The sequence below is a fragment of the Somniosus microcephalus genome, chromosome 24, assembly GCF_052327205.1.
Source record: "Somniosus microcephalus isolate GS21.2 chromosome 24, FLI_Smic_1.0, whole genome shotgun sequence".
In the NCBI taxonomy this organism is placed as follows: domain Eukaryota; kingdom Metazoa; phylum Chordata; class Chondrichthyes; order Squaliformes; family Somniosidae; genus Somniosus; species Somniosus microcephalus.
In genome coordinates this window covers 28032401-28047248 of record NC_141010.1, presented here as the reverse complement: position 1 = coordinate 28047248, position 14848 = coordinate 28032401, and the positions used below count along the sequence as shown (strand labels likewise).

Below are 14848 nucleotides of genomic sequence, written 5' to 3'. Positions count from 1 at the left end.
CGCAGAATGTGAGAGAGGCCCGGGCCCGGTTGCCGGGGTAACCTTCCTCCCTCTCCCCCCCTCCTGAGCGGCTACAGGCTGTGAGAGAGGCCCGGGCCCGGTTGCCGGGGTAACCCTCCTCCCCCGCCTTCCTGAGCGGCCACAGGCTGTGAGAGAGGCCCGGGCCCGGTTGCCGGGGAAAACCTTCCCCCCCCCACCCCCGCCCTCCTGAGGGGCTACAGGCTGTGAGAGAGGCCCGGTTGCCGGGGAAACCCTTCCCCACCTTAACTCGCTCCCAAAATCCCCTCCACACACACACAAAGTGGGAAAAATAAATCAATAGTTAGGAATCAAGATGGCCGCCACTCACCTCAGCTCAGAAGGATTAGGCCCGCCCACACATGCAATGAAATGCCCCCCGTGACGCACCGATTGGTCAACCATCAGGTCACTCAACTGTAGGATTGGTCAACCATCATGTCACTCAACACTATCCCCTGTAGGATGCCCCACCCACACACGCAATGAAACGCCCCCCCGTGACACACCGATTGGTCAACCGTCACGTCAGTCAACGCCATCCCCTGTACGATTGGTCAACCATCACGTCACTCAACGCTTTCACCTGTACGATTGGTTAACCATCATGTCACTCAACGCTAATGAGCGGAGTTGTCCGTTTTTTGTATACTGTCTGAACAATTTTTGTCCGACCAAAAAGTAAATATGCCTATCATGCTCCCCTAATCATAAGCTTTCTTTTGATATAACATATGTGTAGGTACGCTCTATAACTTTTGAGTATATAGCGGACAGACACACAGACAGACACACACCACCACTATCCTTTTATTATTATATAATATAGATAGATAGAAGATAGATAGATGAATTGGCCTCAACTGCCTTCTGTGGAATAGAATTCCACAGGTTCACCACTCTCTGGGTGAAGAAATTCCTCCTCATCTCAGTCCTAAATGGCTTACCCCTTATCCTTAGACTGTGACCCCTGGTTCTGGACTCCCACGCCATCGGGAACATCCTTCCTGCATCTAGTTTGTCTAGTCCTGTTAGAATTTTATAAGTTTCAATGAGATCCCCTCTCATTCTTCTAAACTCTAGTGAATACAAGCCCAATCGACCCAATCTCTCCTCATACGTCATTCCTGCCATCCCAGTTATCAGTCTGGTGAATCTTTGCTGCACTCCCTCCATGGCAAGAATATCCTTCTTCAGATAAGGCGACCAAAACTGCACACAATACTCAAGGTGTGGTCTCACCAAGGCCCTGTACAACTGCAGCAAGACATCCTTGCTCCTGTACTCGAATCCTCTCGCTACGAAGGCCAACATACCATTTCCCTTCTTAACCGCCTGCTGCACCTGCATGCTTACCTTCAGCGACTGGTGCACAAGGACACCCAGGTCTCGTTGCACTTCCCCTTTTCCCAATCTGTTGCCGTTCAGGTAATAATCTGCCCTCCTGTTTTTGCCACCAAAGTGGATAACCTCGCATTTATCCACATTATACTGCATCTGCCATGCATCTGCCCAATCACCCAACCTGTCCAAATCATGCTGGAGTTTCTCTGCATCCTCCTCACAGCACACACGCCCACCCAGCTTTGTGTCGTCTGCAAAGTTGGAGATATTACATCTAGTTCCCTCGTCTAGACCATTAATATAAATTGTGAATAACTGGGGTCCTAGTACCGATCCCTGCAGTACCCCACTAGTCACTGCCTGCCACTCGGAAAAAGAGCTGTTTATTCCAACTCTTTGCTTCCTGTCTGCCAACCAGTTCTCTATCCAAGTCAGTACCTTGCCCCCAATCCCATGTGCTTTAACTTTGCACGCTAATCTCTTATGCGGGACCTTATCGAAAGCCTAGGACAGAACTTTCACAGCCCCAGGGGACATGGGGAAGTAAACTTTGTTGAGCTCTCACTGCACATACCCAGCTTCTGTGACCTCACTTGGCAGATGCTGATCATCCAATGCTACTCAAACATAACTCTGTGGGGGAAAACAACTGGAATATTGAAGATTAATCCAGTGAGCCTCGGAAAATGCAGGGATCAACGGACAGGATCCACCAGTCACCCAGAAATCCCATGTGTAGTGCGAGCAGCCAGTGTGCAATAACAAGCATAGGGGTGCGGGCCAGTTGAACGCTAACCCTGCCCAACCTTTGACAGAGGATTTACCTCCCGAGATGCAAAATTGGAATCTCAGAATCTCAGCTTCCCAAACATGAAGGGGAGTTCAACGCTCCCAATCTTAGGCACATTATGTTCAGGGAATCATGGCTTGGAATCTGACAGACCAGGGCTTCTCAGCCAATCCCACATCGTAGCAGCCCTTTTTTTTTAGATACCCCCCTGCCCTCCCAGATATCCAGAAACACCCCACAATAGTACTGAGAGCTTGATAAGAGTTATGCATCTCCTCAAAAATCTCTTCATTATGGCACATTTGGACACTATTATATGCATTCATCACAAGTGGATTGCAAACCTGGCATCACCAAGGTAGTTCCACTGCTCGAAGGAAGCCACCTTATGCCCTTCGATAAATTTCTCTTCACCTAACATGACCTGATTAAATACCTCCAAATTAAACACGTGCACCTTCTTCCAAAAACACTAACGTGGCCCATTACGGCACACATTCTGGTCATGCCCCCACATTCGACCACTTCAGGAGACTACAGAGAGCACAATGGCCCTCAGGATCTTTGCCGATCCAGGCCCTGTCTACTGGAGAACGAGCTCGTCCTGCCGCTGCTAGCTGCAAGAAGATGCGTTCTCCCACTGTGGCACAACGCAGACCGCGCCACAACAGATATGGGTGAAACATCTGCGGGGCAGTTGCCGATTGGAGTGGAAAATGGATGGCCGCTGCAAGGGACTCGAGAGATGCCAGGCAGTCTTGGAGCTCCTTTCTGGCAAGCTACATGACAGGCACATCCTAATATCCAGACCGCCTCTCGAGATCAGGTTGGGACTGTGATGAAATATGCCATTCATCAGACTCTGTAGTTAACTGTATATATTGTATTGCCTGCTCCCGTGTTTGTACCTTGTATTGTGTATAGGGCACCGCCCCCTTTGTGTGTCGGCTCCACCCATACCTGGCCCTACTTAAGACAAGTCCAGGCTTGTCTTGCAGTAGAACAGCAGCACGCTAGGTGAAGCTAGGTGCAGACACCTGCATCTTTTCTTTGCTAATAAAAGCCTTGTTTTATTCTGCTAACTTCGAGTCTTGAAGTTATTGAGGCGCATCAATTTTATTAGCAAAATTTTAACGATGGATCAACTTTTGAAACCGGAACGCTTGGATTTGGACCCGCATGCTTCGGATGCATTGGCACGGTTTGGACACTGGTTCCAGTGCTTGGAATTCTTTATGGCCAACTCCGAAGCCGTCACAGCCTCTAAAGCCACCGGAGATGTGAAACTCGGGATCCTACAGAATCGGGTAAGCCACCGGGTTTTTCCACTCATACAAGACGCCGCCACCTACCTGGATGCCTGCAACATTCTAAAGGCCCACTATCAGCGGCCTACCAACAAGGTGTACGCCAGGCACCTGCTTGCTACCTGCACACAGCGACCCGGAGAGTCGCTAGAGGACTTTCTAGTCACCCTAAAAGTGCTTGGCAAAGACTGCAAATGCAAAGATGTGAAAGCCACGGTATACACAGACGAGCTGATTCGGGATGCCTTTATCGCAGGCCTTAGCTCTAATTACATCCGGCAGAGACTGCTAGAGAAAACGGGCCTAGATCTGACACAGGCTGTGGACACAGCGCGATCGTTGGATGTGGCTCAGAAGAACTCTGACTCCTACTCGGCAGGCCGCGCGGCCCACGCCGCCTCTGCTTCCCCGCCCAGTAGCCCAACACCGTCGGGGCCCTGCTCTCCCCCCAGAAGCCCTACGACCGCCGCAACGCATCGGGCCCCCAAATGCTACTTCTGCGGGCAGCCGAAGCACACCAGGAACCTGTGCCCGGCGAAAGGCACCACCTGCTTTAAGTGCGGTAAGAAGGGGCACTTTGGGAAGGTGTGCAGAGGGAACCCCGCAGGCAAAACCGCCACCGCCGCGTGCGCGCCGTGGGAGCGGCCATCTTGGACGCCATCTTGTCCGACCTCGTGGGGTCCGCCATCTCGCGAGCAGACAGCGTGGACGCCATCTTACCCGGCCTCGTGTGGCCCACCATCTTGTCCCGATCAGGGCCCTACAGTGGCGTCGATCACAGTGGACCAGTCCAGACCGCACCCACTATCCAAATCGATGGTGGACATTGAGGTAAACGGGTGCAAGGTTAAATGTTTAATTGACAGCGGGAGCACAGAGAGTTTCATTCACCCTGATCTGGTACAACGACTCTCTCTAACTATAGTCCCTACACAGGGCAGGATCTCTATGGCTGACAAAACCCAGATATCGACTATTGCGGGTTACTGCGTGGTACGATTGTCCGTTAAAGACACTGTATATAATAATTTTAAACTGTTAATTATGAAGGATTTATGTGTGAGCGTGATCTTGGGCCTGGATTTTCAGTGCCACCACCAAAGCATCACGCTCAATTTCGGTGGGACCCAGCCGCCCCTCACAGTGTGCGGTCTGGCTACCCTGAAGGTAAAGCCGCCTTCGCTATTCGCGAACCTTACCCCTAACTGCCAGCCAATAGCGACCAAAAGCAGGAGGTACAGCTGGGAGGACAGGCGGTTTATCACGACCGAGGTAGACAGGCTCCTGAAGGAGCGCATTATTGAACGCAGCAACAGCCCGTGGCGCGCCCAAGTGGTGGTGGTGAGGGGTAACGAGAAGAAGCGGATGGTGATTGACTATAGTCAAACAGTCAACATCTATACCCAACTAGACGCCTACCCGCTACCCCGCATATCCGAGATGGTAAACCAAATCGCCCAATACCGGGTGTTCTCCACCATCGACCTCAAGTCAGCGTACCACCAGCTCCCTATCAGACCAGAGGACCGTTCGTACACCGCCTTCGAGGCAAACGGACGCCTCTACCAGTTCCTCAGAGTCCCCTTTGGGGTGACGAATGGGGTCTCGGTCTTTCAGAGGGAGATGGACCGCATGGTCGATGACCACCACTTGCAGGCAACCTTCCCCTATCTCGACAACGTCACCATCTGCGGCCACAACCAACAGGACCACAACTCAAACCTCGCGAGGTTTCTGAAAACCGCACAAAACTCAACCTCACCTACAACGAGGACAAGTGCGTTTTCAACACCACGCGCCTCTGCATACTAGGCAGCGTGGTGGAGAATGGGGAAATCGGACCAGACCCCGACCGATTGCGCCCCCTACGGGAGCTGCCCCTGCCCAACACTCCCAAAGCCCTGAAAAGGTGCCTGGGGTTATTCTCGTATTATGCCCAATGGGTCCCTAACTACTCCGATAAAGCCCGTCCCCTCTTGAAAGCATCCTCTTTCCCGCTCTCTGCTGAGGCCTATGCTGCCTTCAAAAGCATTAAGCAGGATATTGAGCGGGCCACGCTACAGGCAGTGGACGAGAACACTCCCTTTCAAGTGGAAAGTGATGCGTCTGACTTTGCCTTGGCGGCCACCCTCAACCAGGCAGGGCGGCCCGTAGCTTTCTTCTCGAGGTCCCTCCAGGGGCCCGAGATCAGACACTCCTCCGTGGAAAAGGAGGCCCAAGCCATCGTGGAGGCAGTGCGCCACTGGCGGCACTACCTAGCCGGCAAACGCTTCACCCTACTTACCGACCAGCGGTCGGTAGCGTTTATGTTCAATAATAAACAGAGGGGGAAGATTAAAAATGATAAGATTCTTAGGTGGCGGATCGAGCTCTCCACCTTCGAGTACGACATCATATACCGGCCGGGGGCCCTTAACGAATCCCCCGACGCCCTCTCACGAGGGATGTGTGCCAACGCCACCGGGGATCGGCTACAGACCCTCCACAACGACCTCTGCCACCCAGGGGTCACACGGCTGTTCCACTTCATAAAGTCCCGCAACTTACCCTACTCGATTGAGGAAGTTCGGTCCCTGACCAGGAACTGCCGCACTTGCGCTGAGTGCAAGCCTCGGTTCTACCGCCCTGATAGAGCCCACCTAATCAAAGCTACACGGCCCTTTGAGCGGCTTAGCTTAGATTTCAAGGGCCCCCTCCCGTCCGTCGACCGCAATGTTTACTTCCTGAACATTGTGGACGAATACTCCCGTTTCCCATTCGCCTTCCCCTGCCCAGACATGACCAGCGCCACGGTCATTAAATGACTCAACAGCCTGTTCTGCCTGTTCGGTATGCCAAGCTATATCCACACGGATAGGGGGGCGGCCTTCATGAGTGAAGAGCTACGCCAGTACATGCTGTCCAAGGGGATTGCCACGAGCCGTACCACCAGCTACAACCCCCGGGGTAACGGTCAGGTGGAGCGAGAGAACGGGACAGTATGGAGGGCAGTCACCCTAACTCTAAGGACCAAGGGCCTCCCTATCTCCCACTGGCAGGAAGTCCTCCCAGATGTGCTCCACTCAATACGGTCACTATTGTGTACCGCCACTAATGCCACGCCTCATGAGCTAATGTTTGTGTTTCCCCGGAAATCCACCTCAGGCGTATCCATACCGTCATGGCTCTCCACCCCAGGTCCGGTACTTCTGCGAAAGCATGTGAGGGGTCACAAGACGGACCCTCTCGTGGAGCCAGTGCACCTGCTCCACACCAACCCACAATATGCGTATGTCCGGCACGCCGACGGACGGGAGGACACTGTGTCCATAAAAGACCTCGCCCCAGCCGGTAACAACAGCAACAACGACAACGACTACAACAACCACAACAACTATTACCCACCCACTCCACCCACTATTCTTTCATCACCCCCGGAAGAACACCAGCCAATGGTACCCCCACCACCTACCCCCCCCCCACCACCTACTCCTTCAACAACCCCGGTGGCGCCCCCGGCAGAGACCCAGGAGACCACCCGGGACACCCGCGGCACCGCAACCGTTACGTCGGTCACAGAGGACTATCACACCCCCGGACAGACTAAATCTGTAGAAGGGGTGAATGTGATGAAATATGCCATTCGTCAGACTCTGTAGTTAACTGTATATATTGTATTGCCTGCTCTGGTGTTTGTACCTTTTATTGTGTATAGGGCACCGCCCCCTTTGTGTGTCGGCTCCACCCATGCCTGGCCCTACTTAAGACAAGTCCAGGCTTGTCTTGCAGTAGAACAGCAGCACGCTAGGTGAAGCTAGGTGCAGACACCGGCATCTTTTCTTTGCTAATAAAAGCCTTGTTTTATTCTGCTAACTTCGAGTCTTGAAGTTATTGAGGCGCATCAGGGACCACGAACCACAAATGGCAGTGACTCTACTCCGCAAGTAGACAGAGCCCTTGATTTCTACTTGAAGTAGTCAGACTTTGAAGAACTCGCCACCTTGAACCCCAAACAATGCATAATTAGCAACATCCCACAACCAGAATAGTGCCTATGTATTCTCCTGTATATACCATGAAACTGTACAGTAACTTTTTTTAATAAAACCTCACTTTTCACTTCTGCTTTTAACAGTTTTATCATTGTGCATTTAGGACATTATGCTACAACTTTTTAAAGGCTTGGATTTTCTCCATTCAAACCGTGTGGTACATCGAGATTTGAAGCCACAAAACATCCTGGTTTCAAACAGTGGCCGTGTGAAGTTAGCCGACTTCGGCCTGGCCCGGGTGTACAGCTTCAACATGGCACTGACACCTGTGGTAAGTCTTTAAAAGTGTATTTATCTCATTTTTGTCTTGTTCCACTGGTGATGCCTGGCACAGTGGGCCTTGGCCCTTCAGGTACTTTTCAGTAAGGACTTTTGTTTAGACAATACTTTTAAAAATAAAGGTTCCAGATCGCCAGAGATCTCTAATCCATGAAGTAGACACATTGAACCACAGATCTTCACTAGTGACATCCCCCTTACGCAAGCCCAAAATGAAGCTGATTTACAAAACAGTCAGAAAGAAGACTTGTATTTATATAGCACCTTTCATGACCATCAGACGTCTCAAAGCACTTTACAGCCAATGAAGTACTTTTTGAAGTGGAGTCACTGTTGTAATGTGGCAGCCAATTTGCACACAGCAAGGTCCCACAGACAGCAATGTGAAAATGACCAGATAATCTGTTCTTGTTATGTTGGTTGAGGGAGAAATATGGGCCAGGACACCAGGGATAACTCCCCTGCTCTTCTTCGAAATAATGCCATGGGATCCTTTACGTCCATCCGAGAGAGCAGATGGGGCCTCGGTTTAATGTCTCAACTGAAAGACAGCACCTCTGACAGTGCAGCACTCCCTCAGCACTGCACTGGAGAGTCAGCCTAGCTTTATGTGTGCAAGTCCCTGGGGTAGGACTTGAACCCACAACTCTTCAGACTGAGAGGCGAGTGTGCTACCAACTGAGCCACAGCTCCCAACTCCAATCAGAAATGCTCCTGGCCCTCAGTTACCTTTCGTTTTAAGTGTTTTCAACAATGCTTTTCTCCCAAATTTCAAAGCTTAATCAATTTTTCATTGCCCACAGCAATCAAAAATCTAGAATCTGTCACATTTTTAAAATACCTCTCTTGTCCTGTCTTTTATGGGAAATGGGAAACAACTTGCTGTATTCTAGTCTGCTTTGCTGTCCCTGTTCTACCTCTTGATGTAGTGAAACGCATCCAAAGTGGATTCTGCTGATCAATCAGGGAGGATCTGCTTCAGACTAGTTTTACACAGTTTTCAATACTGTATAAAATCCATTACCATTCCATAATGTTTTACGCTCTACTTTCATCCGCTTTGCAGCATTCTGCCATTTAAAGTTTACTGAATGTCGTTCTTGTGAAGGTCAGACCCATGCAGCTGTAAAAGGGCTAAGAGTATGAAAATCTGCTCCCCTTCCCCTCCACCACTATAACTATTCGTTCACCCATTAGCGCAGCCATTTATCTGAACATTTGAAATGGCAGGTTTGCTAACTGAATTGCACACAGACATTTGGTACGATGAATTATTTGGTGACGCTAGTGAATCTGCTGTGGCTTTTCTCACGGAAAGTCGAGACACAGCGAGTTTCCCTCGGTGCATTTAGTGATGCTGCAGGTACAGTTATGGGGATCTGCAGCTTATGAAGATCCGTCTAGTGGTAGAAGTGTGCAGCTACAGGCATGGCTGTGTGTTGCAGAATGGTGATGCCCCAAATAAGGAATCATAGACTTGTACGTCACAGAAGGAGGCTGTTCGACCCATTGTGCCTGTGCCGGCTCTGAAAGAGCTATCCAATTAGTCCCAGTCCCCTGCTCTTTCCCCAGAGCCCTGCCAATTTTTCCCTTCAAGTATTTATCCAATTTTCTTTTGAAAATTACTATTGAATCTGCTTCCATCACCATATATATGCACCAGTTACTGTCTACAGATACTCGGCAATGACATAGTGAGTCCTCACCTATTGAACATCCCCTAGTCCGAGAGGTAGTTGGGCTGCTATACTTGGCTTCAGTCCTCAAGCTAGAAAAGGAAAAAAAAAGTAATCAGCCACGGCTCCCAATCCTGATTGCCATCCAGTCACGCTGCAAAGTCCATTTGTCTCAACATCTGGTGATAGGAGTGGGCTCAGCTGTGATGCCTGCCACAGTTGAACAGCTCTCTGATACTCTCTGCCTAGACCCACACTTAAAGAAGCCCACTTGGGCATGGATTCTGGAGAACTGCAATGGAATTGCGCCCCAGGATAATTTGCACTCTGTTCAGGCAGGGGGACAGATGCACTGCATACATCGCTAATTCAATACAGTATAGATAACTGATTAAACAGCAGATCCTGAGAGGGTAAAACAGGCCACGGCAAGTGTGCCACTATGTTTGTACTGGTGTACCCAGGACCTGTCACTTCAGCTCTTACAGAGCTGCCAGTTGACAAGGAAAGCTTCCAAAATGCACATGGAAACATTGCTTCAATTAGAATAAATCCGATAGGATGCGTCCATTCTGAAAGATTTTATTTCCTTCTACCTGCTGCTGTCCGTTTTTGCACAGTGCACTGGGTTGTATGATGGAGTCACGAGAAGCAGGTTTACAGCAGGGATTCCCTGCATGGTGCATTCAGAGACTCAAGCGGGTCTTCAGGGAGGCATTGAGGTGAGGTCATTGAGTTGAGGTGATGCTCTTCATAATGGCGAGGAAGGCAACAATTAATGGTAAATATGCTTCCGATGTAGATAAAAGTTTAATGGAAAAGCAGGGCAAGGCCAGAAAAAAAGTTGTAACAGTTCTCTTCCATTTTTTTAACCATTATTTAAGGTTTTACCCCCGTGCTTATGAATTAATGACGATTAGTTCCTCCCCAAAAAACACCCCTTGGAATCAGCGTATTTGATTTAATCATACTGATTATGTTTGCGTTTTATAACCTTGAGTACAACCCCGTCGTTTTATTTTACCTTCCTGCCATTCCAGTCCATTGTTTTAATAGCCTATTAGTGCAGGAATGAACATATATTTTTGACCAGCACATCGTGAGCTGCCTTTCCCTCCCCCCCCCCCCCCCAGTGGTTTTGCTTTGCTTTTCCGTTATTACCACTGTTGACACAGGAGCACAAAGCCTCAACCTGTTTTGGAGGCGGGTATTTCTAACGAACCAGTCTCTTGTTTAGGTTGTTACTCTGTGGTACCGAGCACCAGAAGTCCTTTTGTATTCAAGATACACAGCCGCTGTGGACATTTGGAGTGTTGGCTGCATATTCGCTGAAATTCTCCAACTTAGGTAAGATATCAAGCCCCAGACTGACTGATGAATACAGGCATTTATCCAGAATTTAATGCCCATGAAATTTCCCTTTAATAATTTGATGCTTTAAAATAAACCTGGCGCTTTATTGATTCTTAAAATGTTCTCATCTAAATAAAGATAGCAGTTTATTATTGCAATTCCTAACAGGCCTGAGTGGACTCGCACTGTGCTGGGGCAGACCCATTCCCATGGTACTGTTCTCTGACATACAGTATTATAACCCATTGTAACCCCATTCTCTGACATACTGTAATCTTGTCCTTTGCCATAATGTAACCGACCGCCCCCCTCGCCCCATTCTCTGTCATATCCCATTCTCTGCCATATTGTAACCGACGTAATCCCATTTTCTGACATATAACCCATTGTAATCCCATTCCCTGCCATATCTAACCTCATTAAACCCTGTTCTCTGCCATAGTGTAGCCCTGTTCTTTACTATATTGTAAATCCCCACCTAATTTCTGTAACACTTTGCACTCCCATTCTTTGCCATATCGTAACCCTATATAGCCTATTTTTTGCTACACCTAACCTCATGTAATCCTGTTCTCTGCCATACCGTGACCTTATGTAGCACTGTTCTCTGCCATATCTAACATAGAAACATAGAAGATAGGAGCAGGAGTAGGCCATTCGGCCCCTCGAGCCTGCTCCGCCATTCAATGCGATCATGGCTGATCATCCAAATTCAGTACCCGGTCCCTGCTTTCTCCCCATACCCCTTGATCCCTTTAGCTTTAAGAAATATATCCAACTCCTTCTTGAATATATTTAATGTATTGGCCTCCACTGCCTTCTGTGGTGGAGAATTCCACAGGTTCACCACTCTCTGGGTGAAGAAATTCCTCCTCATTTCTGTCCTAAATGGCCTACCTCTTATCTTTAGACTGTGACCCCTGGTTCTGGACTCCCCGACCATCGGGAACATCCTGCATCTAGTCTGCCCAGTCCTGTCGGAATTTTATAAGTTTCAATGAGTTCCCCTCTCATTCTTCTAAACTCCAGCGAGTACAAGCCCAATTGTCCCAATCTCTCCTCATACGTCATTCCTGCCATCCCAGGTATCAGCCTGGTGAATCTTCGCTGAACTCCTTCCATGGCAAGAACATCCTTCCTCAGATAAGGTGACCAAAACTGCACACAATACTCAAGATGTGGTCTCACCAAGGCCCTGCACTCAAACCCTCTCGCTACGAAGGCCAACATACAATTTGCCTTCTTAACCGCCTGCTGCACCTGCATGCTTACCTTCAGCGACTGGTACACAAGGACACCCAGATCTCGTTGCACTTCCCCTTCTCCCAATCTATTGCCATTCAGATAATAATCTGTCTTCCTGTTTTTGCCATCAAAGTGGATAACCTCACATTTATCCACGTTATATTGCATCTGCCATGCTTCTGCCCAATCACCCAACCTGTCCAAATCATCCTGTAGTTTCTCGGCATCCTCCTCACAGCACACATGCCCACCCAGCTTTGTGTCGTCTGCAAATTTGGAGATATTACATCTAGTTCCCTTGTCTAGATCATTAATATATATTGTGAATAGCTGGGGTCCAAGGACCGATCCCTGCGGTACCCCACTAGCCACTGCCTGCCACTCGGAAAAAGACCCGTTTATTCCAACTCTTTGCTTTCTGTCTGCCAACCAGTTCTCTATCCAAGTCAATAACTTGCCCCCAATCCCATGTGCCTTAACTTTACATGCTAATCTCTTATGCGGGACCTTATCGAAAGCCTTCTGAAAGTCTAAATACACCATATCCACTGATTCTCCCTTATCTATTTTACTAGTTACATCCTCAAAAAATTCCAGTAGATTAGTCAAGCACGATTTACCTTTTGTAAATCCATGTTGACTTTGTCCGATCCTATCACTGTTTTCCAAGTGCTCTGCTATTACATCTTTTATAACGGACTCTAGCGTTTTCCCCACTACCGATGTCAGTCTTACCGGTCTGTAATTCCCCGTTTTCTCTCTACCACCTTTTTTGAACAGCGGGGTAACATTAGCTACCCTCCAATCCATGGGTACTATTCCAGATTCCATCGAATGTTGGAAGATGACCAGCAATGCATCTACTATTTCTAGGGCCACTTCCTTAAGTACCCTAGGATGTAGATTATCAGGCCCTGGGGATTTATTGGCCTTCAATCCCATCAATTTCCCTAACACCATTTCCCTACAAATACTGAATTCTTTCAGTTCCTCCCTTTCATCAGATCCTATGTTCCCCGACATCTCTGGGAGGTTATTTGTGTCCTCCTTTGTGAAGACAGAACCAAAATATGTATTTAATTGATCTGTCATTTCTTTGTTCTCCATTATAAATTCCCCTGATTCTGACTGCAAGGGACCTACACTTGATTTCACCAATCTTTTTCTCTTCACATATCTATAAAAGCTTTTACAGTCAGTTTTTATGTTCCCTGCAAGCTTACTCTCATTCTATTTTCCCTTTCTTAATTAAGCCCTTTGTCCTCCTTTGTTGAATCCTAAACTGCTCCCAATCCTCAGGTTTACTGCTTTTTCTGGCCAATTTATATGTCCTCTCCTTGGATCTTATGCTATCCCTAATTTCCCTTGTTAGCCATGGTTGAGTCACCTTTTTTGTTTTATTTTTATGCCAAACTGGGATGAACAAATTCTGTAGTTCATCCATGCGGCCTTTGAATGTTTGCCATTGCCTGTCCACCGTCAACCCTTTGAGTGACATTCCCCAATCAATCCTACCCAACTCGCGCCTCAGACTATCGTAGTTTCCTTTATTTAAATTCAGGACCCTAGTCTCTGAGTCAACTACTTCATTCTCCATCTTAATGAAGAATTCGATCATATTATGATCGCTCCGACCCAAGGGGCCTCGTACAATAAGATTGCTAATTAATCCTTTCTCGTTACATAATACCCAGTCTAAGATGGCCTGGTCTCTGGTTGGTTCCTCGACATATTGGTCCAGGAAACCATCCCGTAAACACTCCAGGAATTCCTCCTCCACAGTATTGGTTAGCCCAATCTATATGTAGATTAAAGTCACCCATGATGACTGCTGTGCCCTTATTGCACGCTTCTCTAATTTCCCTTTTAATGCCATCCCCAATCTCCGCATTACTGTTTGGAGGTCTATATACCACTCCCACTAACGTTTTCTGCCCCTTGGTATTTCTCAGTTCTACCCATACAGATTCCACACCATCAGAGCTAATACCCTTCCTTACAATTGTCTTAATCCCTTCTTTAACCAGCAATGCTACCCAATCCCTTCTTTAACCAGCAATGCTACCCCACCTCCCTTTCCTTTTTGCCTATCTTTCCTGAATATTGAATACCCCTGGATGTTGAGTTCCCAGCCTTGGCCACCCTGGAGCCATGTTTCCGTAATCCCAATCAAATCATATTCGTTTACCTCTATTTGCACAGCTAATTCATCCACCTTATTACGAATGCTCCTCGCATTAAGACACAAAGCGTTCAGGCTTGTTTTTTTAACGCTCTTAGACCTTTTAGAATTATTATTTACTGTGGCCATGTTTGATTTAAACCGTTGATTTCTCTGACTGCCACTTTTGTTTTTCTCCTTCCTATCTTTTGCTTTTATCCTTGTTTCCCTTTCCTCTGTCCCCCTGTTCAGGTTCCCAACTCCCTGCCATTTTAGTTTAAACCCACCCCCAGAGCACTAGCAAACACTCCCCCTAGGACATCGGTCCCGGCCCTGCCCAGGTGCAAACCGTCCGGTTTGAACTGGTCCCACCTCCCCCAGAACCAGTTCCAATGTCCCAGGAATTTGAATGCCTCCCCCTCGCACCATTCCTCTAGCCATGTATTCATCTGAAATATCCTATTTCTACCCTGACTAGCACGTGGCACTGGTAGCAATCCTGAGATTACTACCTTTGAGGTCCTATTTTTTAATTTACCTCCAAACTCCCTATATTCAGCTTTTAGGACCTCATCCCGTTTTTTACCTATATCGTTGGTACCTATATGCACCACGACAACTGGCTGTTCACCCTCCCCTTCCAA

The 14848-nt window shown here is 48.3% G+C and overlaps 2 protein-coding genes across 2 annotated transcripts in view; one reads left to right on the top strand and one right to left on the bottom strand.

Annotated features, from left to right (window-relative positions):
* Positions 1-14848, bottom strand: part of LOC147101151 (uncharacterized) — a 219692-nt gene that overhangs the window by 3266 nt on the left and 201578 nt on the right. The window contains exon 4 of the mRNA XM_085966368.1: positions 9476-9537. Within this exon, the coding sequence (XP_085822494.1) occupies positions 9476-9537 (62 nt within the window). The remainder of the gene's footprint in view (positions 1-9475; positions 9538-14848) is intronic.
* LOC147101153 (cyclin-dependent kinase 6-like) overlaps positions 1-14848 on the top strand; it is a 45283-nt gene that overhangs the window by 12172 nt on the left and 18263 nt on the right. The window contains exons 3-4 of the mRNA XM_085966367.1: positions 7594-7761; positions 10683-10792. Of these exons, the coding sequence (XP_085822493.1) occupies positions 7594-7761; positions 10683-10792 (278 nt within the window). The remainder of the gene's footprint in view (positions 1-7593; positions 7762-10682; positions 10793-14848) is intronic.